This window comes from Thunnus maccoyii, chromosome 22, assembly GCF_910596095.1.
Source record: "Thunnus maccoyii chromosome 22, fThuMac1.1, whole genome shotgun sequence".
Lineage (NCBI taxonomy): Eukaryota > Metazoa > Chordata > Actinopteri > Scombriformes > Scombridae > Thunnus > Thunnus maccoyii.
In genome coordinates, this window is record NC_056554.1 from 7,434,414 (window position 1) to 7,461,667 (window position 27,254).

The window sequence follows — 27,254 nt, forward strand, 5'->3', positions numbered from 1 at the left end:
TGGTGATTTTACTGTACATGACAATGAAAGGTTTTGTTACTGTGCACTGACGTAATTTTTCTTTTCTGTAGTTGGAGAGCAAGAGGGATGCCTTCTCCCCTGTGCTGCTGCAGTTCTGTACAGACCCCAAGAATCCTGTTACTGTCATCAGAGGCCTGGCTGGATCTCTACGACTCAGTAAGTTTACACTAGCAGTTAACACATTAAATTTTCATGAAAAACTCATGGTAAGCACTCCTGATACTTCTGGCTAAAGGAAATACTGTTGCTCTCTAGTATCAGCAATTAGATAAGGCGTAAGTGGTAGTATGTGGTATTGGTCCATTCTATATACTTGTATATTTGTACATATACACATTAAATAAATGAACTGTCTCAAAAGCATGTGCTTACTGTTCCCTCTCACTTTCAGACCTGGGGCTGTTTTCTACAAAGTCACTGGTGGAAGCCAATGCAGAGCAGGCGGTGGAGGTGAGGACTCAGGTGCAGCAGCCTGCTGATGAGAACTGGGACCCCAGTGGGACGGGTCAGACATGGCCCTGTGAGAGCAGCCGCTCCCACACTACCATTGCCAAGTACGCCCAGTACCAGGCATCCAGCTTCCAGGAGAGTCTGCAGGTAAAGGATAATACACACTACTACTACTGATGCCACTAACAGTGACACTCTCTACTAGTTCTCAACCCAAGTCATGTATCCTATATACACACACACACAAGTATATATTTCAGTTCGGTTTTAATGGACACGGTAATGTGTCAGGTTGTGGGGTAAGGACATTCTGTGTTGCAATCTAGCTGATTAACACATTGTGTCATCCGTATCTTCAGGAGGAGAAAGGCAGTGATGAGGAGGACGATGAAGATGATGAGAAGGAGAAGAAGCCATCCAATACTTCTGATACACCCAGCAAGGACAACTCTAAAGAAAGTAGCAGGTAAGGACAGTGTTAAAAAGAACTAAAGGTTCACTAAAACATTTTGTCACTTGTAGTAATGCTTAAACATTTTCCTCTTCCTCAGTGGTGAGCAGAAACCAGTGGGAAAGATCATTAAATTTGGAACCAACATTGACCTCTCAGATCCTAAGAGGTGAGCAACTCAATAAGCAAGCTGCACTGCATTGCCCTCTAGTGGTCATCAACACTATCAAAGCGCTGCTCGTGTGAAACTTGTTCTCACACATCACAGAAGATGAAAGTTGATAAGAGTTCTCACCTGCTGTTTCTCTGCTAAGGTGGAAGCCCCAGCTACAAGAGTTGCAGAAGCTGCCGGCTTTTATGCGTGTAGCATCCAGCGGAAACATGCTGAGCCATGTCGGGCACACCATCCTAGGCATGAACACTGTCCAGCTCTACATGAAGGTTCCAGGGAGCCGAACGCCAGGTAAAGGACACAGACATTCCTTCCTGTCTGTAATGGAAGGAATACACATTTAGTTAAAACAACATAATGTTAAATACCATTAAATATGACAAAGGATTTCCTGTCCTTATTCAACAGGTCACCAGGAGAACAACAACTTTTGCTCGGTAAACATCAACATCGGCCCTGGAGACTGTGAGTGGTTCTCTGTCCATGAGAACTACTGGCATGCCATCAGTGACTTCTGTGAAAAGTGAGTAAAATCTGAGATTACAAGCTGACATCATTCAGTCAGTTTCTATTTACATTTTAGACATTTAGTTGACAGTCATATCTTGGATAATTTATACAGGTTGCAACAGTGTAATGAGCTTTACATCAATATCTAACATGTTTTCCTCTTATCTGCTAAGACATGGGGTGGACTACCTGACAGGGTCCTGGTGGCCGGTGTTGGAGGACCTCTACAAGGCCAACATCCCTGTGTACCGCTTCATCCAGCGGCCGGGAGACTTGGTGTGGATCAACGCTGGAACTGTTCACTGGGTTCAGGCCGTAGGCTGGTGCAACAACATTGCCTGGAACGTTGGACCTCTCAGTGGTAAGGAATATACCATCTACAGATTATTTCAACAACAATAAAAACATCAGAGCTCAGTAACAGTAAAAATATATATAATTCAAGACAGCAAGTGTTTCATTCTCCAACACTGCTTTATGTGGATCTGCAGCTTACCAGTACCAGCTGGCCCTGGAGAGATTTGAGTGGAACGAAGTTAAGAAGGTTAAATCCATAGTCCCGATGATTCATGTGTCCTGGAATGTGGCCCGCACTGTCAAGATCACCGACCCAGAAACCTACAAGTTGATCAAGTGAGTACAAGCAAATTACACTCAGTTAGCAGTCCTACAATAAATCCTTCATGGAGGATATAATGTTCAGTTTCTGTTAAAATTGTGTTATACTGAAAGATGTTTCTAATATTTAACCTACCCTCATTGATAGGTGGACAAAATATAAAAAACATCTCTCTGTATAACAACAGCACCACAAACTACAGCCTTCAAAATCATCAGAAACAATAAAACCCTCATGAAAGTAGAATTCACTGCAGAGCTGGAATATTTGATTGCGTTAGTTTTAGCTGGTTTACTATGTCCCTTTTTGTCAAAGTTGTAATATATACTGATAAATTTACATTTGATAGCACTGTATATTAAGGTTGTTCTCTTTACCTTCCTGCCAGACACTGCCTGCTGCAGTCCATGAAGCACATCCAGATCCTACGAGACCAACTGGTTGCTGCAGGCAAGAAGATTTCCTATCAGAGTCGGGTCAAAGACGAGCCTGCCTACTACTGCAATGAGTGTGACGTAAGTTGCTTTCAGTCTCTCTAACCACAAAACTCTGTCCAGTGCAGGATACAAGGTTTTCTGCAGTAAATGGCCCATCAAGCTAGTGACAAGAATGTGTTTAACCATAGTTTGGCAGAAATTAGAGCGCTTGGAACATAACTGCATACCTTTTTAAGCTGTGAATCTGGGTCACTAATGGAGTCCAAGCTGCCATCCTGTAAAAGAGGAAAGGCAATGAGTTTTCCAAAGAAGTATTTCTTTGGCAAATTTGATGAATAACTATAGTCAAAACCCTTTCCTTATCTGTTATTACTCTTTTCTGCAACTACAGATTAAATGTTTATTAATATACTCTCTCCTCTGTTACAGGTGGAGGTGTTCAATTTGTTGTTTGTGACAAGTGAGAACAATAGCAGGAAGACATATGTGGTTCACTGTGAGGACTGTGCACGTCTGCGTACCCCCAACCTGACCAACGTAGTGGTGCTGGAGCAATACTCCATAGAGGAGCTCATGAACGCATACGACTCCTTCAACCAGGTAAGCAAACACTAACCTGCTTTCAGTATCTTTGTTTTTTGTTCAGAATCTGATAGTTGACAGTCGTGCCATCAGTCTCCCAGAAGTTGGAGGTTCCTTTCTGATCTGGAACAAAAATAACTGTCATCAACTAAATTATTCACTCATACATGAATCTATTTGTAAATTAATTGTCTTTGTTGTGTCTTGTCTTACCAGGCCTCCTCCTCCCGGTGACAGAACTCCCCTCCTGCGTCTCCTCAGCCATAACCAAAACTCCTGCAAGCCAGGACAAAAGACACAGTTTCACTTTGGTTTTCAACTTTCCCTTTCATTATTTAAGATCATTTTTGCTACTACTACTACTGCTAATACTTGCCGAACAGCCAGTTGAATACGTTTACTCATCATTACTGTTTACAAAAAGAAATACCAAGCCGCCAATAAAATACCAGTTTACTTTCAAATGGTGCTTTCAACCAGACACCCTGGCAACAGTTGAGAACCAGGGGGCAGTTGGTGCTGCCATTGAACAAACTGTGGAGGGTAGTTGATGGTTTCAATGGCGTTCTGTCAGTACCAGAGAGAAAAAAATTTTCTGTTGTTGTCTTGAATACTGAAATTTGTACATGCTGTTTGCAATTTTTGTGGGGTGCTGTCTTTTTTAAAATAATTGTTTTGTTTTTTCTAAACTAGATCAGCCTAGATATATACCACATTGGCCTTGTCACTTGTATTTAGAAAAGAGAAAATGAAAAATACTAATAATAGAGATATGAACATTTTTCTAAAGCATTAAGAATTTTAAAAAATACAATTGTTTGGAATGCTTCAAAACATACGGGTTATAATGACTTTGGTTGTTTTGGGGGGGACTTCATTTTGTCTTTCAGAATCTTGTATGTGTTGTAAATCTTGTGTTTTTATGAATTATACTTTTATTTCTTCTGGAGATTAATATTCAGTTGTCACACATCATCAGGTCTTTTTGTTCATGACTTCTATCTCTGAAAAAAGAAAAAAAATCATCGTCATCTGGTGTTTGTGTGTTGTACCTCTTTGATTGTTTTGTTCCAATATGCAGACTTAGTATTTCCTGGATTTTTTTTTTTTTTTTGGCATTGTACATTTAATTTAAAACATTTCCTCTATTTATTGGATATCAATGTTCTCCCTTTTTAGGGTTGTACAAGTATGAATTTTTTTGTTTTCTTATTTTTTATGGTGACCGATTGCTCTGTAAGAACTGAAATGTGGGGGTTGTGTGTCCGCGGGAGTGGAGGCTGCTGTTTCTCTGGTGCTTGCCTCTCATGACTCCTGCCTTGTTCTCCTGATATATATTAAATGATATCTTTATCTTGAATATAACGCCACCTTTCCTGTAGACGATAGGCACACTGCTCACGTAGAGAAGATGACTAATGGAATGCTGTGTTTGTATGCTCTTTAAGGAAAAAAAACAACTTTTTTCCAAAGTGTTTTGAGAAATGGTAATTTTTTTTTATTATGTAGGGGGTTTTAGACGAGATTTTATGATATTATCTGTTGAATATGATAACGGGATAGATGGTGCTAAATGTTCTCTTTGAACAACTTTTTTTCTGTTTGTCTTCTTAAAATGAGAATTCTATTTTTCCTGTTGCAATATTACCTTACCCTTTTCCTTCTCTTTGTGGTCATTTATTTATAACTGCACTGTTTAGAGAATTCACACAGACATACTTGCAGACACACACACCAAACTGAGCCAGACATGTCTTAAACACTTGTGAATTTGTGTGACATTACTATGACTATTAATAATAAACGCTTTTTGATAAACCCAGAAATGAGTACAATCTCTCTGAAATATTTCTAGTACTTCTCATATGCTGTTCACCACAATCTGCCACTAACACGTTGGTAAATCAAAACATACTTTCCACATAATATGAACAAACTAATCTCAGAAAAGTATAAAGAGAATAAAACAAAGTAGGTCCTTGTATAACTTGACTGTTGTTAGATCATAACACACACTCACACAACAAAGTTACCAGACTAGACTCAACTCCTCTGTGTTAACAATGTAAATCAAGGGCATAGCATCATCATATAAGGCAGTTCTACTTTATAGTGGTGTCTTACCCTCACTTCATTTTCACAAACACATAGCAGAACTCTGCATGACACACAAGCCTTCAGTACTCTGAACGCAGCACATAAATTAGAGCTTCTCTGAAATGTTTCCAACTCCCATCCTCACAAAATGTTAAGAACTTTAAAAAGCTACATACAGCATTTTAAACTTCAACTTTTACATACTCACTTCTGTGTTTGCTCCATTAACTCCCACGGGAATAATTATTTTTCATTACACCTCCCCTCCCACCTTTGGTAAAGTAAACATAAGGGTCAGTTATACAACAGCAGCCGCTATAGCTAGATGTCTATGAGCAGTGGATTGAAGCTGGGTCTGCTGGTTCAAGATCCTTCTAAACATCACCCAGCTGTCATTCATCTTAATTATACCATCACCATTACAACCAACGCATTGCTCTCAAATGTGTCACAGCCCGACTTAAATCCATTTACACCCCACTCTCACAATAACAAGTCATATCCCTCAGCTGTGACCAATGTTTGGCACCGCTTTGTCATTCACGTCCTCACCTTGAGCTTGCTATTGTTAGATATGCGTGTGAGAAAATAAGGCTGGAGTCGATAGAAAAGTTTCCATTTAGACATCAGCATCCAGGGTAAACTAAGGAAGGAGATTGTACAAGCGGCAAAACTTAACAGATAGCAGAGCAGGAAATAGCAGGGAGCAGTAACAAGACTGCCCAGACTTCAGTTTCCTTGCTGATAATTCAATAGAGACTCAAACAACTTTTATGAACTCTGTACAGAAAAAGTAGAGTATTAATGCTTAAAATGTGACTAACCATTATTCTGTCATAGTGTGTAAACTACGCTGCCTGATACAAAACACAGCCTCCTTCTTATTCTCATATACTGTACTTGACTTGTATGGGGGATGTCTTTTGTCTCATGTTGTTGAATCATACTGTTGGGTTATTTACCCTATGACTAAATAATCTGTATTGACAGGATAAACATTCATTTAAAAATCATTAGAATAAGGTAGACAGCCATCTACTTCTTCCCATAGCATCTATTAGTCTGATGTAGACTGCAGCTTGTATTTTCCTCTAAAGCCAAGTTTGTCAAATGTCTTGATAATGTTGAAATGAAAAGCTAAAAAGCTAATTCATTCAATACTTATTTTAGATAAATATTTTTGGTAGCTCTAGATATAAGCTTAGCTTGTCAGTATTTTTATTTAGTGCACATTTCATGTCTCATAAAAAGAAACAAGTTGTCTAAGTGGTCTGAAACCAAAAAGCTAAAAAATATCAGAGCTTTTCTCCTAAGGTTATTTACTTAAATAAAATGTAAATACAGCTAGTACAAATACAGTTTTTATGAACTATTTTCTACATAGCATTTGAAGCAATAATGTTTTTCCTTACAATATTGTAAATCTTTTTAAACTTAAAAAAAGAAAGATCATATTCCTGTATTTCAAGACTAGAATTAATTTTTAAAATGACAGATTAGACTAATCTTGCATTTGGGAAATTTTTTTGTAGTTGAGTATTTTCTAAAGTTTGCCTTAACAGCAGTTATTTAAACTAGCTCCAGAGCCTGACTGTAAAAAAAACAAAACAAAAAAAAAACACCTTCAGTGTTCCCAGGCAGAGTGACGGAGTGTGAGCACGTCGCTGGGTCCTCGGGTTAAATAAGAGGCCATGGGGCCATTGGAGGGACAGAGCATTACTGGACAGACTGAAGGAAATCCTGCTTCAGCCCACACAGGAAAACCACCTCCGTCCGTCCATCTGTCCACCCTGCTGCAGTCAGGTGATGAGGGGGTGAAGGCTCTTCCCTTTGCAAAGACAAAATACTTCAGCTGTCCAATCACCACCACATGGTGTAATCATGATGGACAAAACTTTGAAGTTTGTTTATGGTGCTCTCGTTGAGGATGAAGAGAAAGATTATGTAGTAACTATTTCATCTGTGATGACAAGTTTCCCCCAGAACAGCCTGTGTGAACTTTTCTGTCACCAGTGACATAACAGCAACAGAAAATCAGAGACTGCACTGATGTAAATCCAACAACAAAATAAAAAGTTAACCAATCAACTGCCAAATATAGATATTAAAATACTGTTATTTTAGAGGTATATCTGTTCTCTGTAGTCTCACATACAGTCCTATAAAAAAAAAAGAACTACATGGGGACCAAAGACAGGCTGAAGTAAATAAAACATTGCAAGCTCAAAGCAGAGGAAAAAGGGTAGAAAATCAGGATCAGACAAGAGTAATTACTAAACTTATGCTCTGATGTTTTCTTATCATTTAACTGATTACTGCCTTCCTCGATCTCTTTGTTCTTCTTACTTCATCCTCCTTCTCTAATCCTGTATTCCAGAGAATCCAAGTTTTTTTTTTTTTTTTTTTTTTTAAATCTCAACCTCATCTCCTGATAATGCACATATACTTTATTTCATCTTACACTGTAAACACTTCTGACTGATGTCTCTCGCTTGACTGCACATCATCTCTTATCTTCACATCATGTAACTGCTTTAAAGCCCTCTGCTGCTCATCTTTCTCAACCCGAGGTCTGACCTTAGCTGGCACAAATCAGCCTCTCCACGCATCTTTCCTCAGCCTGCAAAGACTGCTTCCAAACCAAATATTATCAAACTCATCAAGTGTGAAAACCAGTACAACTTCTATTTCAGCAGGATGTAAACTTAATCTTGACCAACTAATCTCAGCCCAACAGCACAGATTTCTTACTAGAACTACATAGATGTCTGGTATGCTTCAAAGCTCGAGGTTTAGCTTTGTCAAGTCGTAAAAACAGGATGTTTTGAGGGCAGCAAGGTGACGTCACACTTAGAGACAATGTCCTTCAAGAGGAGGAAACAGGCCAAAAACACTGTTTCCTCTACTTTAGATGTACTTAAGTAAACCCCTTTCAGCTTCACAGGTGCTAATGAAAACCTGACTTCCCTGCAGAAATTAATAATTGCATTATTTAAAAAGGTGCAACAGTATGTGTGTTTTCACATTAATTAATTTAGAATACTTAGTACAGGCACTACATATAAGACCATAGCAGAAAAGATCAGCAGCTCTTCTGCTAAATTTCTTTATACTGCATGAAGATTATTCTCTAGCACTTAGAATATGCTCTTAATTTTGAACTTCTGGGTCCTCAAAACAAATGCATGCAGAGTGTGTGGCAGCAGGAAAAAGGCAAGAGGAGCAAGCCAGACAAACTCCTTAAATTAATTTTCAAACTCCTTAAATTAATTTTCAAACTCCTTAAATTAATTTTTTCATCTACTGTACAGACTAAAACTACGGAAACGCATTCACCAATGCAAAAATCAGAGGCCTTATCTCATAATTATCATTTCCATACCTCAATTATTACTTACCATCTAATAATTATGAGAAAAGATCTCAAAATTACAAGAAAAGATTTTGTAATTATGAGATGGTAAGTCATAATTATGAGATAAGGCCTTACATTTTTTTTTCCTTTGGTGAATGCAATGCACTTCTCTATAAAACAATTATTTCATAAGCCTTCATGACAATGATGAATACAACAGATACTTCAGTAATTATGGGTCCTCTTCTGATTAATATACAGCACATAACAGAAGAGGGCACTGTTCTTTCAAAACTGATTGATTCAAAGTTTCCACCAAATGCTGGAATACGTTAAACGTCTGTAGGGGTGAAAAGAATCACTCTCGCCCATCACACTTCTTCTTCTTGCCCTTAAAAACAAACACATGTAGAGAAATGCCAGAGTCTGTGATGTATGCACCACTTACATACCAAACACCATTAGCATGAGATAGTAGCTCCCAGGAAGCATCAACGCTGGTCTTGTTTTATGCCAGTTATACCAAGATAGCACATGAATACTTTGTGCATAATACTGTAATACTTAGCAACAATCTCATATCACATAACCTACAAACCTAAGAGAAATGCAGCCAATAGAAAAATAAGTAGCACTGCATTGTTTAAAAAAAAAAAAAAAGCATCATTCACAGATGAGAAGAGAATGAAAAGTCTGATGAGACAAATGCAAGTTACTAAAGATTTGACTCCTTTTGATTTTGTCAGACAATACATCTTGAATCCTCTTACAAAGCTGAACTGAACAACTATAATTCACTTATTTGAAGATTGCTGTGGTAGATTTGGTTCCACTTGGTCAACACAAATGTAAGATAGACAAGCTTAATTATGTGTTTAGCACCATGGTTCCTCCTCTCTACTACTCTTAACACACACCAAGTCTGTCTCTGCTGCCCTTCCCCCTCGTTTTCTGCTCTCCTGAACCTCAACTTATCAGGCAATCCCCCTCACTCTGACCCCCGACATGCAACACCCAGCCCCCATCGCAACAGGGTAAAGAGGGGTGTAGCATGTCCTGGATATGAGAGGTGGAATGCATGTGCTGAGAGGAGTTGTTGGAGAAAAGCAGGGGGGCTGATAAGCTTTGTGGGTGGAGAGAGAGAGAGCGAGAGAGAGTGGGATGGATGCAGGGAGCGCGGGAGGAGGGAGGGAAGGACAGACACCACGGTGGACTCAATCAGATGGGGGGTAAAAAGAGGAGGGCAGGCAGACAGAAAATTCTGACATACTTCTTAAAACAAAGACCTCAGTGCCTGTGAGTCAAGTTTGTTCTCAGCAGCTGATGAGAGAGCATCTCTGTGCTACTGCTTCATCACCACAGCATATGAATTGGATGCTGCCTGTGGAAAAGAAAACAGAGACTCTGGGACTTAATCAGCTCCACTGACAACTCTGGATAGTGGAGAGAAGAAGCAGCAGCAGGAGAGCAGAGCTGCAGGAAGCCAACATACCAACATACCACCACTAAATAGATAAGGCTTTAGGAGGGAACCTCAAAAAAAAAAAATCACATGAAAGTTCTTTCAACTAAGAAACAGATAGAGAACTTGTGAGTAGAAGTGATTAAGAGAAAACTAAGAGGACTTTGTTAAAGTGTGCAAGGAGAACGTGTACGTGTGGGGCTGACTGGACAGAAGTGGTCTTCAGAAGACGTGAGAAAAGCAGCAACAATCTGGAGGAGGAACAGCAAGAGGTCCACCGGGCCCCACAGCACAATGTGAGTACAAGTGCAGCAACATCACCCAGACATGTTTAAATTATTAGCATTATTATTATTATTATTATTCCACCTTTGACAGGTCTTCATACAACTGATTACAGTGAAAAGGGGCTAAAAGTTCCTCTTCAATGTTCAACTTATAGCAGCAAGTGTCTACGAGGTCTCAGAAACATGCAATTAATTATTGCAGATGCTTTGTTCCAGACAATAGAATCATAGAATAATAGAACAATAGAAAATCTCTCCCTGCAGCATCCAAGCATGATAACACTGTAAGAACCAGCTGAGCATGTGTCGAGTAACACATGATGATATACACAAATGACAGAAAAGTTTAAAATCAACCAAGATGACGTAAAAATGTGGAACTATGCAACCATGTGGTAGCTACATTAACTTCATTGCATGATATTCACTAATTTAGAATTCCTTAATCTGGGTCAAACAATGACATGACGTATTATTCAAAAGAAATTCTATTCAAACGAGAACAAGAACAGTGAGTAAAATGGGTGGAGCAGCTAAATGTATTTTCAGTAAGGGGGCACAATGAGTCCCCTCACACACACACATTCACGCGTGTGCACATATACACTTTCCTGCCAGTCCTTCCTGCATGACCTTCCACCTTAATACAACACTTGGAAAAAAAAAACAATGGCAGACAGACATGGAAAATAAACAACCCTAAAGCACCCAGGACGGCATCGTAATTAATGTCTTCCACTGTCAGCTCTGATGTCCAGTGAGTGGTGGTGCAGGTATGCCCTTGGCTCTGTCTGGCCTCATGCTAGCTGGACTTAGACTGTGAGGTGTCATTGGGCTGGAAGACTGGCTGTTGGATTGACTGAATAAAGCTGCTGTTTCCTTGGCTCCTTTCTTAACTTTCATTGGTCCAAACATTAACTGAATAAATTGCTGTAACTGTTCAAGCAATGGCAGCTTTTGCTCAATCATAATGTGACCGGTCACATTACGATAAAGAAGGTCCATCAAGAATCATCAACAACTGATTATCAAGCACTAGAGTGTTCTGGTGTTGACTGTACACTGAAGTAATGCTACATTTAAGTACTACATTGTGATATAAGCAATAATGATACTGCATCTTGAACAATTACACTATCATGACAGATCTGCTACCATTTCAGCGTCAATATCTTCAAATCAAGAAAGTTAATAAACTATAGTCTGTCTGCCCCTGTCTTGTCTTGCTAAAATATGAGCCTGACTGGTTAGCTATGACATCATTACTGGGATATTTCCATTACTGGGATATTTTGGGCAGCTGACCTGGCCCTGTTACTCAGAGATGCCGTTTGTCCGGTCAGAGCATCCCTGTCCTCTGACCTTTGAGAAGTGAGGATGTCCTGTGCAAGATGCAGCTGCATAACACGAAAGATTTGTCATAACACAGAATGAATGCAACCTAAATACAAACTACACATACAACTAAATACTGCTATATTTTTAGGAGACTCCCTGCAGGTCTTGGCCTCCAAATTTTAGTATATGAACTTGGACTAACTTCTTGTTGAATGAAAAATCAACACAATTTTGAACTAAAGAACAAAGGTAATTTTAGCCTCCAGTGTCATGCTAATGATCACTACATATGAAACGTAATGCTTTTCACGGTATCATCAAGTGTTTCTATGTTATTCCACTCATTCTCACATTCCACATTGAGGATATTAGTTCAATCTATGAAGTTACAGCGGTTTTGAGATAATATCTTTTTTCGATTGAAGCCTGACAGTGAACCTCCATCTTTGTACATGTGCACATGTACACAAACAGACTTTGATGCCAGTTAGCCTTCATCTCTCAGCTGCACACAACATATGGTAATTATGGGCCCCTTTCCTTTTGGCCAATCAGCTATCTGATAATCATCACCTCACGGGCTGCATCACATAAGGCTAGCTTCCTGACAGATAAAACCACTCACCTCTTAGTGAACCCAGACTGGAATTTCATTAAGTTAAAAATGTGGAACTATGTCACTAGATTACTCATTCATTCTTTAACAATGCTTTTTCCACTAAATCTATTGTCTAAACATGGTAATCAGGGCTGACTGACAACGTCAAAACATCTGCAATTCTATCATCAGTTCTAATAAACATTACATTTCCATTTTACACCCTTTTGTTTATTTTTGTTCACAGTTCATTATGAGTATGAGCGGTACTCTAGAGAAGGGGGCCCACCACCAGGCCTTGGACCTGTCTGAAGAACTGCCACCTCATCACCATCATCATCATCATCACAATAACCACCACCCGCACCTCCTCCACTCCAACTCACTGGCCTCCACCACCGCTGTGGGTGGGGGCAGAGAAACACCTTCACGTGTGGTCGTACCTCCTCCTTACTCTGCAGCTGAGAGCGGTGGTGGGGGCAGTGAAGCTCCTCTGGAGCTGCGGGGGTCCCTGGACTGCTGGGCCTGCTCAGTGCTGGTGACGGCTCAGAACCTTGTGATCGCTGCGATCAACGCCTGCCTCGCTGGGCTTGTCTTCGGGACCATCCTGACACCAGCCATTGTCATGGTGGTGTTTGGCTTCCTCTGCCACTCTACAGTAAGTAAGATAAGTGAGAGTTTAAACTGCGTTCATTTATTTTTTCTGTAAGGCCCTGTGTCATACTCATCTACAACTTGCGAAGAGCCTGCTAAAAGGCATTTTTAAATATTTGTCTATTCAACTGTGTACACAGCTATTATTTTAGTTATGTTTTTTTCTACTTCTTTTTTTTTCTTCCTATTTGTCCTGTGAGTAAATGTACAAAACAAAAGTATACTTTTTAGTGCACATACAGAAATACTGCTTGTTGCTGTACTGCAACAACCAACAATACTGATTGCACCCACTGACATAAAAAGCCTAATATACTTCTTGGAAAACTTAAAGTCTTTATTTGAATGATTAGCTGTGATGGTAATGAACCTCTACATCTGAAAGACTTTTGAAACCAGTGCAAGTATTTCTTGTCTCTGATATTCACATTTCCATTTTTGGTTTGTCTAAGTCTGCTCTTTGGTATGAGAAGGAAAATGTGTTTACATGTTATTAAGAATGAATATTTACACAAATATTTGCTACTTCTAAACAAAAGATGAGAGGAACAGTGAGATGACTTCATTCATCCTCTTTGAAAGACCTGAAAGTCTTAATCTCATAACTTTGATCCAAAAATTTGAAATAGTTCTCCTCGGGGCTTAAGGTGGGGTTTGGCTCCATCAGTGATGAGAGGTTTTATAAATCACACAAGTCTGAGTTTCTCTCAGATGTTGAGGAGGTGTGGGGACTGGAGGGGGGCGAATGGTCAGGAGTCTAAGAAGCCAGATGTCAGAGCAGAAAACTTTAAAGACTGCTTGGTAGCGAGTTGGGGATTAAGGGACGCTTCGAAAAAAACAACATATAAAAATGCGCAGACTGTGATGAGAACATCTGAAAATATAAAAAGCAACTCAAACCAAACAACCTACTTGACCTATCAGTCAGAAAGCATTAACCTGGACTACCCCAATAAGTCATCATGGTTCAGAGACTTTTAATACATACCAATGGTCAACGCTCTTTTTAATGACTGGAGAGACCAGAATTCTCTCACAATTAGACCTCATGTGACAGCAGCTTAGCGGGGGATTAACCAGGACCTGGGAGGATGGAGAGAAAGGGAGAAATCAAAAGGGGGGAAAAAAGGGGTGAGAAAAATAGTGGAGAAAGAAAGGAAGGACAGTTTAGGGTTCCTCGTATAACATTATACATGATACACTTATATACACTAAGTATCTTTGAGGGCATTCTTTTATCAATAGTCAACCAGAAATACAGCAAACACGATGTTTCACATGAGAAAAAACTCCAGCCTTGAAGGGGTTTCTCATCAAAACCTGGCTCAGATCTGGAGCCATACAGCGGGCTTCCCAATGTAAAAACAAACATGGGCATACTTGTGTAAGTCTTATCTGTTACAAGTCCTTCCCTTGACATTCCCGTGCACCCTCCTATACCCTTAAGTGGTTTTTTTTTATTTTTTTTACTACCATGTAATGTAGTTAAAACCATCCCTCTCACTTACTTCCCTGACTACCTCCCTCCTAAATGTTTTGCTTTCCCTCTCCAGCTGACATTTCATGTAAACTCCTATATCAGAAATCAACACGATATTCAATGAACAAACCTTAACTTTGACGTTATTGGAGATTCATCTTTGTGATCAATGACTTTTTTGGACACACCAATGTTTGACTTTCCAGCTTGGCAAGAGCCTTGTCAGTATGTCTTCTTCTACATACTCTCCCCCTAACCTCCCTTGTTCCTGCAAACCTTTTTACTCTCTGCGCTTTCTTCCTGCACTCAAATGTTCACTTCATCTTTCATGGGCCCGATAAGGATGATTGAGACCTGCTGTCTCTTCATTCCTCCACCACACTCAAATCCTGACCTTTTAACCTCCTCTCCTACTCCCTTACATTATTTCTCAGCAACTAGTGCGCATGCTTTGACATACAGTATATACTGATCAACATCTTTCTATCTACTTGACAAAGTGATGTAATGATGGTTCATAGTAGTGCCTGCCAAGTTCCTTGAAGTTTGATTCTTTTTATTTTTGTTAATTTAGTCTTGAGTGGGCAAGAGATTCAGTGCATGCTTGAGTGAGCAATAATTCTCAGACTACCAACTGGTGTCTGTCCTCGCTTCATACACACATACCATAAAGAACACGTCATTTTCTGTCCTTATCTGTTCTTCCCTGCACTTCACCCAAGTGTTTAAATAGTTGACATTCTATACGCTACGGCTACAACGAATGAATATTTTCATTATCAATTAATCTGCTGGTTCTTTTCTTGATTAATCTGTTAATTGTTAGGTCTATAAAATATCAGAAAACAGAGGAAAATGTCCATCATCACCATGCAGATTTTTCATACTCTGTTTTGTAAAAAAACAACACTGAAGCTAACAGGTATTTAAAGAGGAGTAAGAAAACCAGCAAATATTGAAATGTGAGAAGTTGGCACCAGCAAAAGTTTGCTCAAGAAATTATTTTAATGATTAAATGACAATTAATTTTCTGATCAATTAATCTTTTCAGCTGCAATATATGCAAACACATCTTTAAGTACTGAATAAAACAAAATCGTGCCCAATCTCTGTAATAACTGTCTAATGTTATAATGTCTGCCAGGGGAAATAATATATGATGCAAATGCAGTAGATATACAGAACCTAAACGCTGTCTCTATCCTGCATTACAGCTTCCCAATTTGAAGAGAGATCTCTCACTACATGGTCACTGTTACCTTAACATCTCTCTTGCTGAAGTGTCCTTGAACAAGAAAACTACCAGCTGCAGGCCTGCCCAATTGCTCTGTTTTGGTTTTGTAAAGTTTGTTACTGTGAGGCAGCTGGTTTGATGACCAGATCAGCAGAATAAATCTGGGTGGGAACTGCTCCATTGGGGCCAAAGTGCTCCAGCTGAGCTACTCAGACTGTGAGTGTACTGGACAGCTTCCAGGTGTGAATGTGTGTAACTGTATGGGAAGGGAGGGAGCAGGGCTTTGCTGAGAAGCATCTCTTAGTAAGGCTACTCATATTAAATGAAGGTTTAAAAAATGTTCATTTAGGTGGCACTTTGGTTGAGGAACAAACTCACCTCTAAGGCTTGCTTCTGAATCATCCCAACTGCCGTCTCTCTCCTCGTCTCCCCAGGTCCGCCCCCATGGGACGACCCCCTACTGCTCAGACCTGCTGTCTGACGGAGGCTGCGTGGCTCTGCTGGTGGTGGGCTTCCTCTTGGTCACCCCTTTGCTGGTCCTGGCACTGGCTGCCTACTGCCGCCTGGCCCGACACCTTCAACTAGGCCTGTGCTTCATCCCGTACAGCCGGGCTGTGTATAAAAACCTGCCTGCCACCCAGCACCGTGGCCTTGGCACTGGCTGCTGCGGTGGCCGAGATGGAGCTGATGGTGGGAAGGGAAAGGTCTGGGTGTGAGATGAAGGTGGGAGGAAGGGGGAGAGAGAGGAAAGAGAGGGGAGAGGAGTATCATTAGATGAAGTGTATAGAGGGAAGTGACTAGGAGAACATGGTGGGGTGTGGATGACTGAAAGAGGTAATGGATATAAGAATCAGCAAAATGAACACCAGAAAAGGAAGGAAGTTGTAAATGAACAAAAACCAGATGAACATCCTGGAAGACAAGTTAGACTGTTATAAATAATAACTAATGACTTACTGTCATGCCTCACCGTCAGAGCAACAATATTGATTGTTTAGAAAGAAAAATGAACACCATGTACTAAGCAATTTTTTTTGTTGGTATTATTCCACTGGACACATTGCTTGTTACTGGAACTGTTAATGGACTATCTTGAAACTCCAGTTACAATAATGATGTTTATGTTAAGTATTGAGCAGAGGACTGAGTACAAACAGCATATGTTCTCTAATCAAGATATCTAAGATACATTCCAAGGTCAAAAGTATATTGTTTCATACAAACAAAGATGTTAGACAACAGCATGACATTGAAGTATGACTTTATAAGTGACTGTGTAGTTCACCAATTAATTAATTAATATGATCAGAGTTGACAAAAAGTCAAATTGCTGGAGCTGCTGTAAAGAAAGGAACAAATTGGATACACTGCAGTCGTCCTACAAAACGCATCTAATCAGACCTACATACTATCTTAACTTTCCCGAATCAATCACAGGAAATAGTACACTTCGGTTGTATTGACACTAAAAATAATAGTATCTTATCACATTCATTATTATTATTTGTTTGTTATTAATGAACAACCTTCATTTATTTGTCTAGGGTAGTTTTGTGTGTCAAACTGTGACAGCAATTTCTTATGTTATTTCATTTTTATAAATAAAGATTTTGAATTCAGCTGGAGTTGTGTCCTGTATTAGCATGGGGTGGGATGGGTTGAGTCTACTATTAGGAACAGGAAAGGATTATATAAGACTGTTCCCAGCTAAGGAGCGAACAAATTGACCTCAATGCCAGCCAACACAAAATGTGAGTGAACACGCAGTTCAAAAACACTTCTGAGTGCCGCCAAAGTTATGCAGCTTTTCTGCGGAAACAGTCGCTATTGTTAGGGGTTATTGTTAGGTCCCTTGAGAAAAATATAAAAATGATTACAGTGGAATTTGTAAAAATACATGTAGGCAAAACCAGCCTTGTGACTGAGCACATGGAGCCTCAACTGTGGCAGGCTTGACTGTGAGTGGTTAATGTCTCCCCCAAGAGACCAAAGGGTGGAACAACACATGAGACTTAAAAACTGGGACAAAGAACATGTACCATAATTACAATAAAAATATACTGAGTGTGGAAAAACCAGGAGACATTTTGGCTGGTACCAAGTTGCAGTACTCTGAGATGAACATAGGTATAGTATAAAGCCAGTGATTCCCAAACTTATTGGTTTATGACCCCATCTGAATGAAAAAGTGTCTATTTGCAGCCACTCAAAGATTGCATATACCTACAAGTTGTGAACAGTACATTTTCAATCCCAGATTGATTGATCTGAACATTTTTTATTAAAAAAGGTCTGACGAGCCAAATTTGTCCAGTAATAGAAATTCACAAGACATGTGATTAGAACATGAGTTTGCTTTCCTATCCTTTAATTTTTAAAACCACTGCAGACGTGACTGTAAACCAAGTATCACTGACTTGACTTTCGGTGAATTTGTATATGGTTTAAACATGTCTACGTATGAGAATATTACCATGCATTACTTATTCTGGTATGAATATAGTTATAGAACACAATCTTATGCAAAGAAAGTATACAATAATTCTGCAAACTTGCAAATATTGCACTTATTTTACACATAATTACAGTGGAAAGAACTTTTTCCTGTCTCTAAAACCGTCCAACACCAAATACATATCAACACTACATTCAGACTAGATTACTTTCTAAAAAGACTACAAGTATTTCCATTTATTTTCTTTAAACAAATTATCAAGGGAGAGCACGAACGCAGTCCCCCACTACCAGAAATTATGCAGTCGAGATTCCCACATTTGGGGAATTCGCAAAGGTCAGCACAACCTACAGTGCAATGGCTGAGTCTCACCCTGGGTAAACCACCTTATTGATCATGGTATCTTCCCTGTCAGGTAAGTATAAGTTGCACACGGCGGGCAGGGAAGACTCATTCAGCTACACACGAGTCACACTGCCGGTGTCACGAAATAAGCAGCGATACAGTTTTCAGTATAGCGTCATTATTAAACGATATTACACTTGTGTACGGGTCGTATAACAATATTACATACAACAAAAAACATTTAATGTGGAGATTTCGTGTCTATAAAGTGCAAAGTCTACAGTGACTGTAGACTTTTTTGACTGTAGATTCCCAATCACAGAGCTCCGGGCGTCAAGTGGCTGACGATAGACACTTCAGCCCTCTGATTGGCCGAGAGTCGACTGTAGACTACCAATCAAATAGAGCTCTGGGCGTCACATGATTCGTTTTGTTTACCCGGCCATGTTGGCAAAAATGAATGGCGCCAGCATCGATTTCAAGCTGTCAGAGTTCATTGCACACTTTAATTCCGAGGACACTGAACGCTATATTACAAAACTTGGTAGATTAAACATTACTTAACCGCATAATGCCCCCGGGGTGCTTTTCACGAGTATTGAAACAGCCGGAACGGACGGTTTCCAGACATTTACAATTACCTGATCAACTTTGTCCTACTCTGGAGAAATCTTTGAAAGCATTAGAGGGCTACAAATGGACAAAATCTGGATTCGTGATGAATATTCAGCCTTGGAGTCAACCGGCTAAAAACTGCTCTGTCGTCGCTGGAAGTGTAAATGTCACTTCATCCTACTCAACGTTAGCATAAGCAACGGGCAGTGTACCGTAATCAGTATGTAGCGTACAACAACCTCTCTAAAAGCCGTACACAAGAGGAACAGATCATAAAGCCTGTGATCCTCTCTGTTATCAGATTTAATCCGTCCATACATATAATTGTAGCATCAACACTTGCTCAGCAGATGTCTCCATATGACCATCAAATGCTTCTACAGTGAACCATTTTCAATACGATTGCTTCACATTCTGCCTTCTCCACATATTGAACAGTTCAACATGAGGAACATAAGCAAGCTCTCCTATAACTCTACTCTTATGTTTTTTCATTCAACAAATTATCAGGGGAGAGCGCGAACGCAGTCCCCCACTACCAGAAATTATGCAGTCGAGATTCCCACATTTGGGGAATTCGCAAAGGTCAGCACAACCTAGAGTGCAATGGCTGAGCCTCGCCTTGGGTGAACCACCTTATTGATCATGGTATCTCCCCTGCCAGGTAAGTATGAATTGTATGCGGCGGGCAGGGAAGATTCATTCAGCCACACACGAGTCACACTGCCGGTGTCACGAAATAAGCAGCGATACAGTTTTCAGTACAGCGTCATTATAAAATGATATTAAACGTGTGTGCAGGTCGTATAAGAATACAATAAACAACAAAGAACATTTAATATGGTTAGTTAATGGATGTATTGGGTTAGTTAGTAATCGTGCATTTCCCATCATGCTTTGCTGCACGGTGCGGATGTGACGTACTACTTCCGGAAGGGTTCTGTTTCCAATTTTGTAAATTAAAATAAACATTTGCGCTCAGTAAACAAACTCAGCCTACACGCTGTATTCTTTCAGTCTCACGTGGTATAAATGTTGGTTAAAAGGAGTATTCCGTTTTTAGGTTTGGTGTCATTTGTTTCCCACAGAGGCACCACTGATAATATACATCTCTCTGACAACCATAAATGAGTTTATATCTCTCTGCAACTTCTCCCAAGAAAAGCGGATCATGAGCAGTTTTTATGCAAGAACGTCCAAAACACCAGGACCAAAACATTTACCATCATTTACCATCGTCAACACACGACATTTCCACTACTTTACTATTTTTTTTATAACGAGAGGGCAAACAGTTTGTCTGAGTTTCTGCTGAGTTTTCTGCTACAGAAAAATAAGGCGTCTGCGTCTAAAATAACAAAATAATCCGTTTATGCCACATAAATAACGATTTCATAACATAATGACCATAATGACACATACCATGCGGCTTTGGCGCCACCAGGTGGAGAAGCATATGACGTACAATATAGTGCGTATGTGTTAAGGGCAGTAAGTCACTATATGAAAATGAACATAAACTCACAATCCTAATAACACTAATGTGTGCAAGAAATAACGTTTGTTATAAGTTGTTTTACATCAGGCCCTCACACGTCAGAGGACACTGGGCCAATTACTAATATTATAATTAGACTATTGACTATTTAAATGTCACAACTTATCTTTTCCTGCTGTGCGTAGCATTTAAACAACAATAATTAAATGATTAATTTAAAAGAGAAGTAATTAATTGGGCAATTTATGAGCAGCCTAGAGAAAATCACTGTGTAACATCACTGAGTTACGTGCCCTATAATGTCTCTCAAATAACTATCAAGCCTATAATGACAGGTCCAAAACGATGCTAGTCTATTACTCGAGCTCATTTTTACATTCTTGGCATGAAAGTTCAAGTTATGACATTAAGCCACGAATGGCACTGAACACAACTTGAGGGCTAAATTGCGGCTAAACCCCCCCCCCATACTCAGCCGCCAGAACCTGTTGGTAGGCTATTAGCTTGAGATAAAAAAAAAAAAACCTTACCGTCAATTAGGACCAACGTCAATTAAAAAAGTTTTTTTGTATCCACATAAAACCTTAAAAAATAACTAGTTAGGTTATTTTAATAGAATTTTGAGCGTTTGAAGAAGTTTTTTTCTGCGCCACGCTTACCTGAGATGGAGAAAGTTTAGGGATGACGCCATTAATGGCGAAACGCGTCCACTTAACTCCAATAAGTTATTTCCATCATGTCTCGGTCATTCCTCCAGCAGCACACCATATATTCCACAAAGGTTTCCATAGATATACTATAAAGTCAATAAAGTATTACGAATGACGCATATAGGTAACAGCGCGTGAGGGACAGGTAAAAAAGTTCTTAATGAGCTGACGACGTGCACGTGCTTCGCGCCGACCTTACGCTAATCACCCGGAACCAAAGGTTGAACACCTCCTTTCAATCATTTCCTGTATGTTTCCTGTCTTTAATGAAATAGGCCTATTTATGGTAAAAGTAATGACAGGCGATAAAAGAAGACACATAAACTCACCTGTATTAATACTAAATTTCATTATGTCGTTCTTCAAAACAAACAACTGATTTGACAAAGTGAAATAAAGTAGCAAGTAATGTATAACACTGAGAATTGAAAGTAACATTAAAACATTACAATGAAGCGATCACACTTCATTTTAATGTCTTATTCCAGTGGTTCTCAAAGTGGGGTCCGAGGACCCCCAGGGTTCCTTGAGGGGATCTCAGGGGGTCCCCAGCAAAAAGGGGAATAATTTATTTACTATATTTACTATAAATCCATAAGTAACACAATGACAGAATGTATGACTATTTTGTTCATGGGTTTCATACACCTTCAGTAATAAAACATCTAAAAGCAAAAATCTTATTAGATGGGAGACCCTGAGACAAAATCTTATAAAATGGGGGTCTTTGGTCTAATTTGTGTCAGTTTAGGGGTCCTTGACTTGAAACAGTTTGAGAACCACTGTTTTAATCACATTAAACCATTAAAATGAGTGATAAAAATGATCAACTCACCTTTACATAAATCTGTTTTCTAAATTTCCTCATCTCAGGTAATTTTGTGTCATATTTGGTTCAAGATCAATTAGCTGTTGTGGATATTTCTGTTCTGAATAAAGTGGTCATCAGTCTAGAAACATTTTCTCACTACAAGACAACTCTGCACAGCTAAAGGAATTTATAAAAATAAAAGTCTCATTTCAAATGCAGGAGCCCTCAAACAGAAACATATGGAGCTAGGATTTGAACCAAACCAGTGACCTCTTAAAAGTTAAGTCAGTCACACTGCCTTTACACGTTTTGCTTTCTAATCGTTGGCTGCACGTTTAGCCAGGTAAACCCCCTAAGCTTCTCTGTGGGAAGGAGGTCAAGAAGCGAAGGAGAAACAGAACAGACAGGAGAGTGTGCAGCCTTTCACGACACAGTTGGAACACTAGTCAAAAGAGGACGAGAAGAGCTGTGTTGCTTTACTTCTTGTTTTTGTTTTCTTAACTTTTAGGACAGAGAAGCAAGGTAAGGAAATTGTAGTGCAGTAGTTCATATTCAGGGTATTGGAGACAACTGAGGAATCAAGGAGTGACCTTTTGCAACATTGCCTTTTGACCCCAAACAGTGCTTTACATCTAACTTTAGCATATCTAAAGCAGTATATCTGTGTGTATATATATATATGTATAACACATTCAGATTTAACTTCGGAGTAAATGTTATTGTTGGATACACAGTGTATGTAAACCTCTGTTTATCCACAGCATGTCCAAGGCAGGAGACAGAACCCCCTCAACAACTTCAGTTGAGTCATCCGTGGCAGACAGGTACGTTAAGACTTGTACACAATTTTCACAGTATTTGTGTTGTTTTTTTTTTTAATGTGATACACAATTAAACTGGAGATGCAGCAGTTGTATGCAGCAACCCCAATGTGTCCTTTAGGTCTCCTTTCACCAAATATATGACCCAAGGAAAACATGTTAAGGTCTTTCTGATTTGCAGCAGTAAACATTATCTGGCAATTCTTATATTTACTGAGTAGCTGACAAAACATTTAACTGTACAATCAAGCTGTCTTAGCTTATTACCTTAGCTTATATGTTATGTATGCATTTTTCCTTTTGCTTTTTAATTGTTTGATTTTCCATGTTTTTAGCAATTCTGCTAAAGGGTCTCCGGCAGGTTCAGTTTCTGAAACACCCAAGAAATCATCAAAGAAGTCCAAGAAAAACACTGAGAGTATGAACAAAGTCTACATATCTGTGCTCAACAGCGTTTTTGGAGCGGTAAGTAGGCAGAACCCACATTTAGTGATTTCAATTTCAATGGTTTGTGACGGGTTTTTATTTTCAAGATCAATTCTCTCTCTCCTGCCAATTTCAAACACTTTCATTGAATAGAATATGTGATAGTCTTAATTTTATTTATGCCAAACAGCTGAACAGACAGCTTTTCCTTGCCTACAATTTTAAATGCCTCTGTCTTTAAATAATAGCCACGATTAAGAGATTAAAGACTAATTAAAACCTAATGGAAACAGGTATTAAGTGATCAATTTATCTCTGAAAATATGGTTAAATACTATCACTAGGGGTGGCTTGCTTGAAGAGATAAAGATTCTTAGATGGTGCTCTCATGACCTTGACTTCGTCTCAAGCAGGTTGGATGAGAGCTATAAGGGCTAACTGGGGCTTCTCCTCATACTGCACCTTCTTTAATCAAGGGACACTGAGCAGTTTTCAGACAAAGACTACACAGGTTAAATAATTGTGCCTTTTTTAGATTTCTTCAGGTAAGTCATCACATAAATGGTTCTATGTTGGAGGGTCACAAGGCCTTTGAAAATAACCTATTGAAAGTTTTTATTAGTGCCTATAAAGCAGATTCTGGGCTTAAAGTAATTTCAAGACTATATAGGAGAAGAAGTCTGGACAAAATATTGTGAATCTTAATGGAGGATATCAAGCTCAGCCTCATGGAAAGTGTTTGGCTGGAAGATTCTTAGTAGATACTTCATCACACCTGTTCAGAGGTTTCACCACTCACGCTCTTCTAGCTGCTGGAGGAAAGCAAATCACTATCACTTGTTTTGAGTATGTCCAAAAGTAATTACTTTTTGGCATAAGATTTATACAGAATTAGTGACTAAATTCAGGACAAAAATTACTTTTCATTGGGACAAACTCCTTTTTTGGCTTCTACATTCAATATCTACAAATATTAAAACAAAATACCTATTTGGAATTCTGAGCATAGCCGCTAGAAAGGCAATTACAAAGAAATGGCTTAAACCAGACACTCCATTAATAGAGGACTGGTATGATATTATTTATGAAAGGTTTATAATGGAAAAAATCCCCTTCTCCATGAGGCTTCAGGAAATTAAACTTGAGGAAATTTTGGAGAAGTAGAAAATGTATATTTCATCAAAATGCCCTCCTTTTATTTAGATTTTTTTTCTCAAACAAGAAAACCTCATTTTCTATTTTTTGTGTTCTATAATTACACTTGAAACTGCTGAAAAGATGGATCACTCCGTAAAGATCTAACTAATGATGATTGTGTAAAAGCACAGTGGATGCTCATTACCGGTATTGTAAAAAAACAAAACAAAAGCACAGATGTCAGACATTAAAGCATCAGACTAGTCAGTGGGGTCAGAAGTGCGGTGGAAGTCAAGCAGTGTTCTTACAGCCTCTTTTCCTGATCTTTCTAAGCCTGGTGTGTCAACAGTATTAGTAGCTCATTTGCTGAGGCTTAACGTCACAATTCATTTCCAAGTAAAGAGTGATGTAAAGACACTTGGGTGATTCCACTTGAAAATATTTACTTTCCTTTGCATGTATTTGTATTGTTGTCCTTTGCACAAGACAATGAAAAGTGATACATAAACTTCTATGAGTCACTTTTCACTGCATCTTTTGTCATTTTATTAAGCTAATTTCAAATGTTAACATGCAAAATTATATTATGCATGCTTGAAATGTAAGATTGTACAGTTCTTACAAATCTTGACATTAAAAGCACTATAGGCATTTCATCAAACGTTGGTGTCTAGATACTTGGGTAGTATTTAATATTGCACACTGTACATTTGTCTTCCTAATTGTACAAATCTCATATGTTTATTTGCTGTTTCTACAGGAGAGAGAATTAGCACAGGCTGAGTTAGATGGTAAGTCTCACTGCCACAGCTCAATGCTTATGTTAAAGGACATAAAATGAATGGCTAAATCTCTGCATCATGCTTTCAATACTGACATATTGTATTAAACAAGTAAATTACCATATGAAGTGATGGGTTATTGTTAATATGTCTGTCAAAACCACAAACTGTCAATATTTGGTGTTAATTTGTTTGGTTTTATCATTCCAGCATCTCTCTGATTATATAGTGTTCACAAAAGCAGTCTTTTTAAAAAGATATTGAATAAATTATTACCTTAAACATCTTTGCAGTATCAGTGTAAAACAATTCGAACAGAAAAGTTGTCAAAGTTTGGTGTGTCAGCCCTCCTTTTAGATAGTTAACTTGACTAGTTGGTGTCTTTCCCCCCAATGTTTTTTTTTTAATCTGTATATGTGCCTTTTATATTTTGATATATTAGTTTTAGGATGTCACAGAAATTGCATAAACATCAACCATTTTACCCCAATAAACCACTCCTGGAATTGTTCTAATGTCTTTTTGACCCCTTGAACTTTCTTACAGAGTTACAGGAGGCCTTTAAGGAGTTTGACTACGACCAGGATGGCTACTTGAACTATAAGGATGTGGCTGAATGCATGAGGACCATGGGATACATGCCCACAGAAATGGAGCTGCTGGAGATAGTGCAACAGATCAAGATGAGAAGTGAGTTGATAAGAGCCTTACAGTGACTATAAAACATTATACATTGACTTAAAAAAATCTTCATCGAGCAAGTATGAAAATGAAAAGTGAAAGCATTAACACATTTGTTCACAAGAAAAGCTTTTCCATTTTCTGGCCCCTGACATCTCTGCTCTCCACAGTGGGTGGGTTAATGGACTTTGAAGACTTCACTGAACTGATGGGACCCAGAATGATGGGAGAGACTGCTGACATGCTGGGGCTCAAAGAGCTCCAATCAGCCTTTGTCCAGGTCAGTTAACTAATGATGAATAAATCCATGCAGTTACCTAATTACAGCTAATGGAAGGACTGGATCAGTGACATTTTAAGTTTATTCATGTGCGTTGACGTATTGGATCTCATATGACATATGGATCTCAATCAATATATGAAAAAATATGCTTATTTTATATTAGTTATAAAAATTATTGAAAGTTACATTGTAGTGTCTAACTTGCATTTCTAAAGTAGAACATTAACCTTCTATTACCATCCCATTTTCATAATTTTCTCTGTTTCCAAAGTTTGATGTAGACGGAGATGGAAAGATCAACCAGGAGGAGATGAAGGAGGCAGTCAAGAGTCTGTTGGGGGAGAAGCTGAAGAAAGGAGAGCTGGAGGAGATCCTAAAGGAGCTGGATGTTAACGCAGATGGAGACATCGACTTTGAAGGTGAGAATCAGAAATGTGAATCAGAAATGTGCTGTGCACTGAAACAAGATGCTCTAAACACCACTGGTCTGTTGCTCTTTAGTCAGATAAACTCAGTACTTGCTTGACCAGCTGTTGTCTTGTGCCCTCTCTCCTCCTTTTTAGAGTTTGTGATGATGCTCTCCATTCGTTAGCAGCTGGAAAGACCGACAACATGAACAGAACACACTACTGTGTCTGAATCATTCCAGAGATAGTTAATACATCTATGATCCAATATTCATAATTTGGTGAGCTATGATGGTAATGTAGGTGAAGACTTTGACAACATGTGTGCCTAACTCTGCAATAATTGTATGAATGATGAATGTTGAAGAAGCAGTAATGATGGTGTGTGACATCAAATATAGTGCATGCTGTCAACGGTGTTGGTAGATACATGAACTTTATGCTGTTATGTAACATGTAAATATGACTGAAATGGTTTGCTATTCAAATAAAGAAATCAAAGCTGTGTGTGTTTTTTTTCAAACATGTCTTTCACT

At 38.9% G+C, this 27,254-nt stretch overlaps 3 protein-coding genes, 3 long non-coding RNA genes and 2 other non-coding genes across 17 annotated transcripts in view; 3 read left to right on the forward strand and 5 right to left on the reverse strand.

The window, feature by feature from the left end:
• The window catches only part of kdm6ba (lysine (K)-specific demethylase 6B, a), a 102,313-nt gene extending 98,099 nt beyond the window's left edge, over positions 1-4,214 (forward strand). For all 6 annotated transcript variants that reach the window (XM_042400337.1, XM_042400342.1, XM_042400338.1 and 3 more), the window contains 11 exons: positions 72-177; positions 413-618; positions 831-937; positions 1,023-1,091; positions 1,237-1,385; positions 1,503-1,617; positions 1,778-1,965; positions 2,096-2,237; positions 2,612-2,738; positions 3,090-3,260; positions 3,459-4,214. In XM_042400337.1, coding sequence (XP_042256271.1) covers positions 72-177; positions 413-618; positions 831-937; positions 1,023-1,091; positions 1,237-1,385; positions 1,503-1,617; positions 1,778-1,965; positions 2,096-2,237; positions 2,612-2,738; positions 3,090-3,260; positions 3,459-3,476 — 1,398 coding nt within the window. In that variant the 3' untranslated portion in view covers positions 3,477-4,214. The remainder of the gene's footprint in view (positions 1-71; positions 178-412; positions 619-830; positions 938-1,022; positions 1,092-1,236; positions 1,386-1,502; positions 1,618-1,777; positions 1,966-2,095; positions 2,238-2,611; positions 2,739-3,089; positions 3,261-3,458) is intronic.
• On the reverse strand, positions 722-1,329 carry LOC121888832. Its single transcript, XR_006093331.1, has 2 exons — positions 1,218-1,329; positions 722-921 (listed from the first exon to the last, which is right to left on the reverse strand). It is a non-coding gene; the product is annotated as an uncharacterized LOC121888832 (long non-coding RNA).
• On the reverse strand, positions 1,890-12,910 carry LOC121888830. 2 transcript variants are annotated; one of them, XR_006093329.1, is made up of 7 exons: positions 12,823-12,910; positions 3,456-3,518; positions 3,277-3,365; positions 2,888-2,935; positions 2,601-2,667; positions 2,101-2,222; positions 1,890-1,981 (listed from the first exon to the last, which is right to left on the reverse strand). It is a non-coding gene; the product is annotated as an uncharacterized LOC121888830 (long non-coding RNA). The 2 variants fall into 2 exon arrangements; XR_006093330.1 differs by having other exon boundaries at positions 3,277-3,380.
• tmem88b (transmembrane protein 88 b) lies at positions 9,916-16,463 on the forward strand. The gene is made up of 3 exons (XM_042400355.1): positions 9,916-10,452; positions 12,627-13,037; positions 16,182-16,463. The coding sequence occupies exons 2-3, from the start codon at positions 12,633-12,635 to the stop codon at positions 16,461-16,463; spliced, it is 687 nt and encodes a 228-aa protein (XP_042256289.1). The 5' UTR covers positions 9,916-10,452; positions 12,627-12,632.
• Positions 12,943-16,274, reverse strand: LOC121888833. The gene is made up of 3 exons (XR_006093332.1): positions 16,126-16,274; positions 14,022-14,116; positions 12,943-13,032 (listed from the first exon to the last, which is right to left on the reverse strand). It is a non-coding gene; the product is annotated as an uncharacterized LOC121888833 (long non-coding RNA).
• A 1,997-nt stretch (positions 16,464-18,460) lies between the features above and the next one.
• On the reverse strand, positions 18,461-18,625 carry LOC121890182. Its single transcript, XR_006093731.1, has one exon. It is a non-coding gene; the product is annotated as a U1 spliceosomal RNA (small nuclear RNA).
• A 1,044-nt stretch (positions 18,626-19,669) lies between these two features.
• Positions 19,670-19,834, reverse strand: LOC121890170. The gene has a single exon (XR_006093720.1). It is a non-coding gene; the product is annotated as a U1 spliceosomal RNA (small nuclear RNA).
• Positions 19,835-21,543: 1,709 nt separating this feature from the next.
• On the forward strand, positions 21,544-27,213 carry si:cabz01076231.1 (calcium-binding protein 2). 4 transcript variants are annotated; one of them, XM_042400358.1, is made up of 8 exons: positions 21,544-21,590; positions 22,521-23,005; positions 23,338-23,467; positions 25,326-25,356; positions 25,894-26,037; positions 26,199-26,308; positions 26,583-26,730; positions 26,875-27,213. In XM_042400358.1, the coding sequence occupies exons 2-8, from the start codon at positions 22,944-22,946 to the stop codon at positions 26,901-26,903; spliced, it is 654 nt and encodes a 217-aa protein (XP_042256292.1). In that variant the 5' UTR covers positions 21,544-21,590; positions 22,521-22,943; the 3' UTR covers positions 26,904-27,213. The 4 variants fall into 4 exon arrangements, with proteins under 4 accessions (XP_042256292.1, XP_042256293.1, XP_042256291.1 ...); XM_042400359.1 differs by having other exon boundaries at positions 21,546-21,590; positions 22,943-23,005; XM_042400357.1 differs by lacking the exon at positions 21,544-21,590 and adding an exon at positions 21,612-21,656.
• The last annotated feature ends 41 nt before the right edge of the window (positions 27,214-27,254 follow it).

Excerpts from the sequence above, each read along its gene's own strand:
- tmem88b (XM_042400355.1), top strand. The coding sequence starts at position 12,633 with ATGAGTATGAGCGGTACTCTAGAGAAGGGGGCCCACCACCAGGCCTTG. Across the intron at positions 13,038-16,181 it reads GCTTCCTCTGCCACTCTACA|GTCCGCCCCCATGGGACGAC; the intron begins GTAAGTAAGATA and ends TCGTCTCCCCAG.
- si:cabz01076231.1 (XM_042400358.1), top strand. The coding sequence starts at position 22,944 with ATGTCCAAGGCAGGAGACAGAACCCCCTCAACAACTTCAGTTGAGTCA. Across the intron at positions 23,468-25,325 it reads TCAACAGCGTTTTTGGAGCG|GAGAGAGAATTAGCACAGGC; the intron begins GTAAGTAGGCAG and ends CTGTTTCTACAG. Across the intron at positions 26,309-26,582 it reads TCCAATCAGCCTTTGTCCAG|TTTGATGTAGACGGAGATGG; the intron begins GTCAGTTAACTA and ends CTGTTTCCAAAG.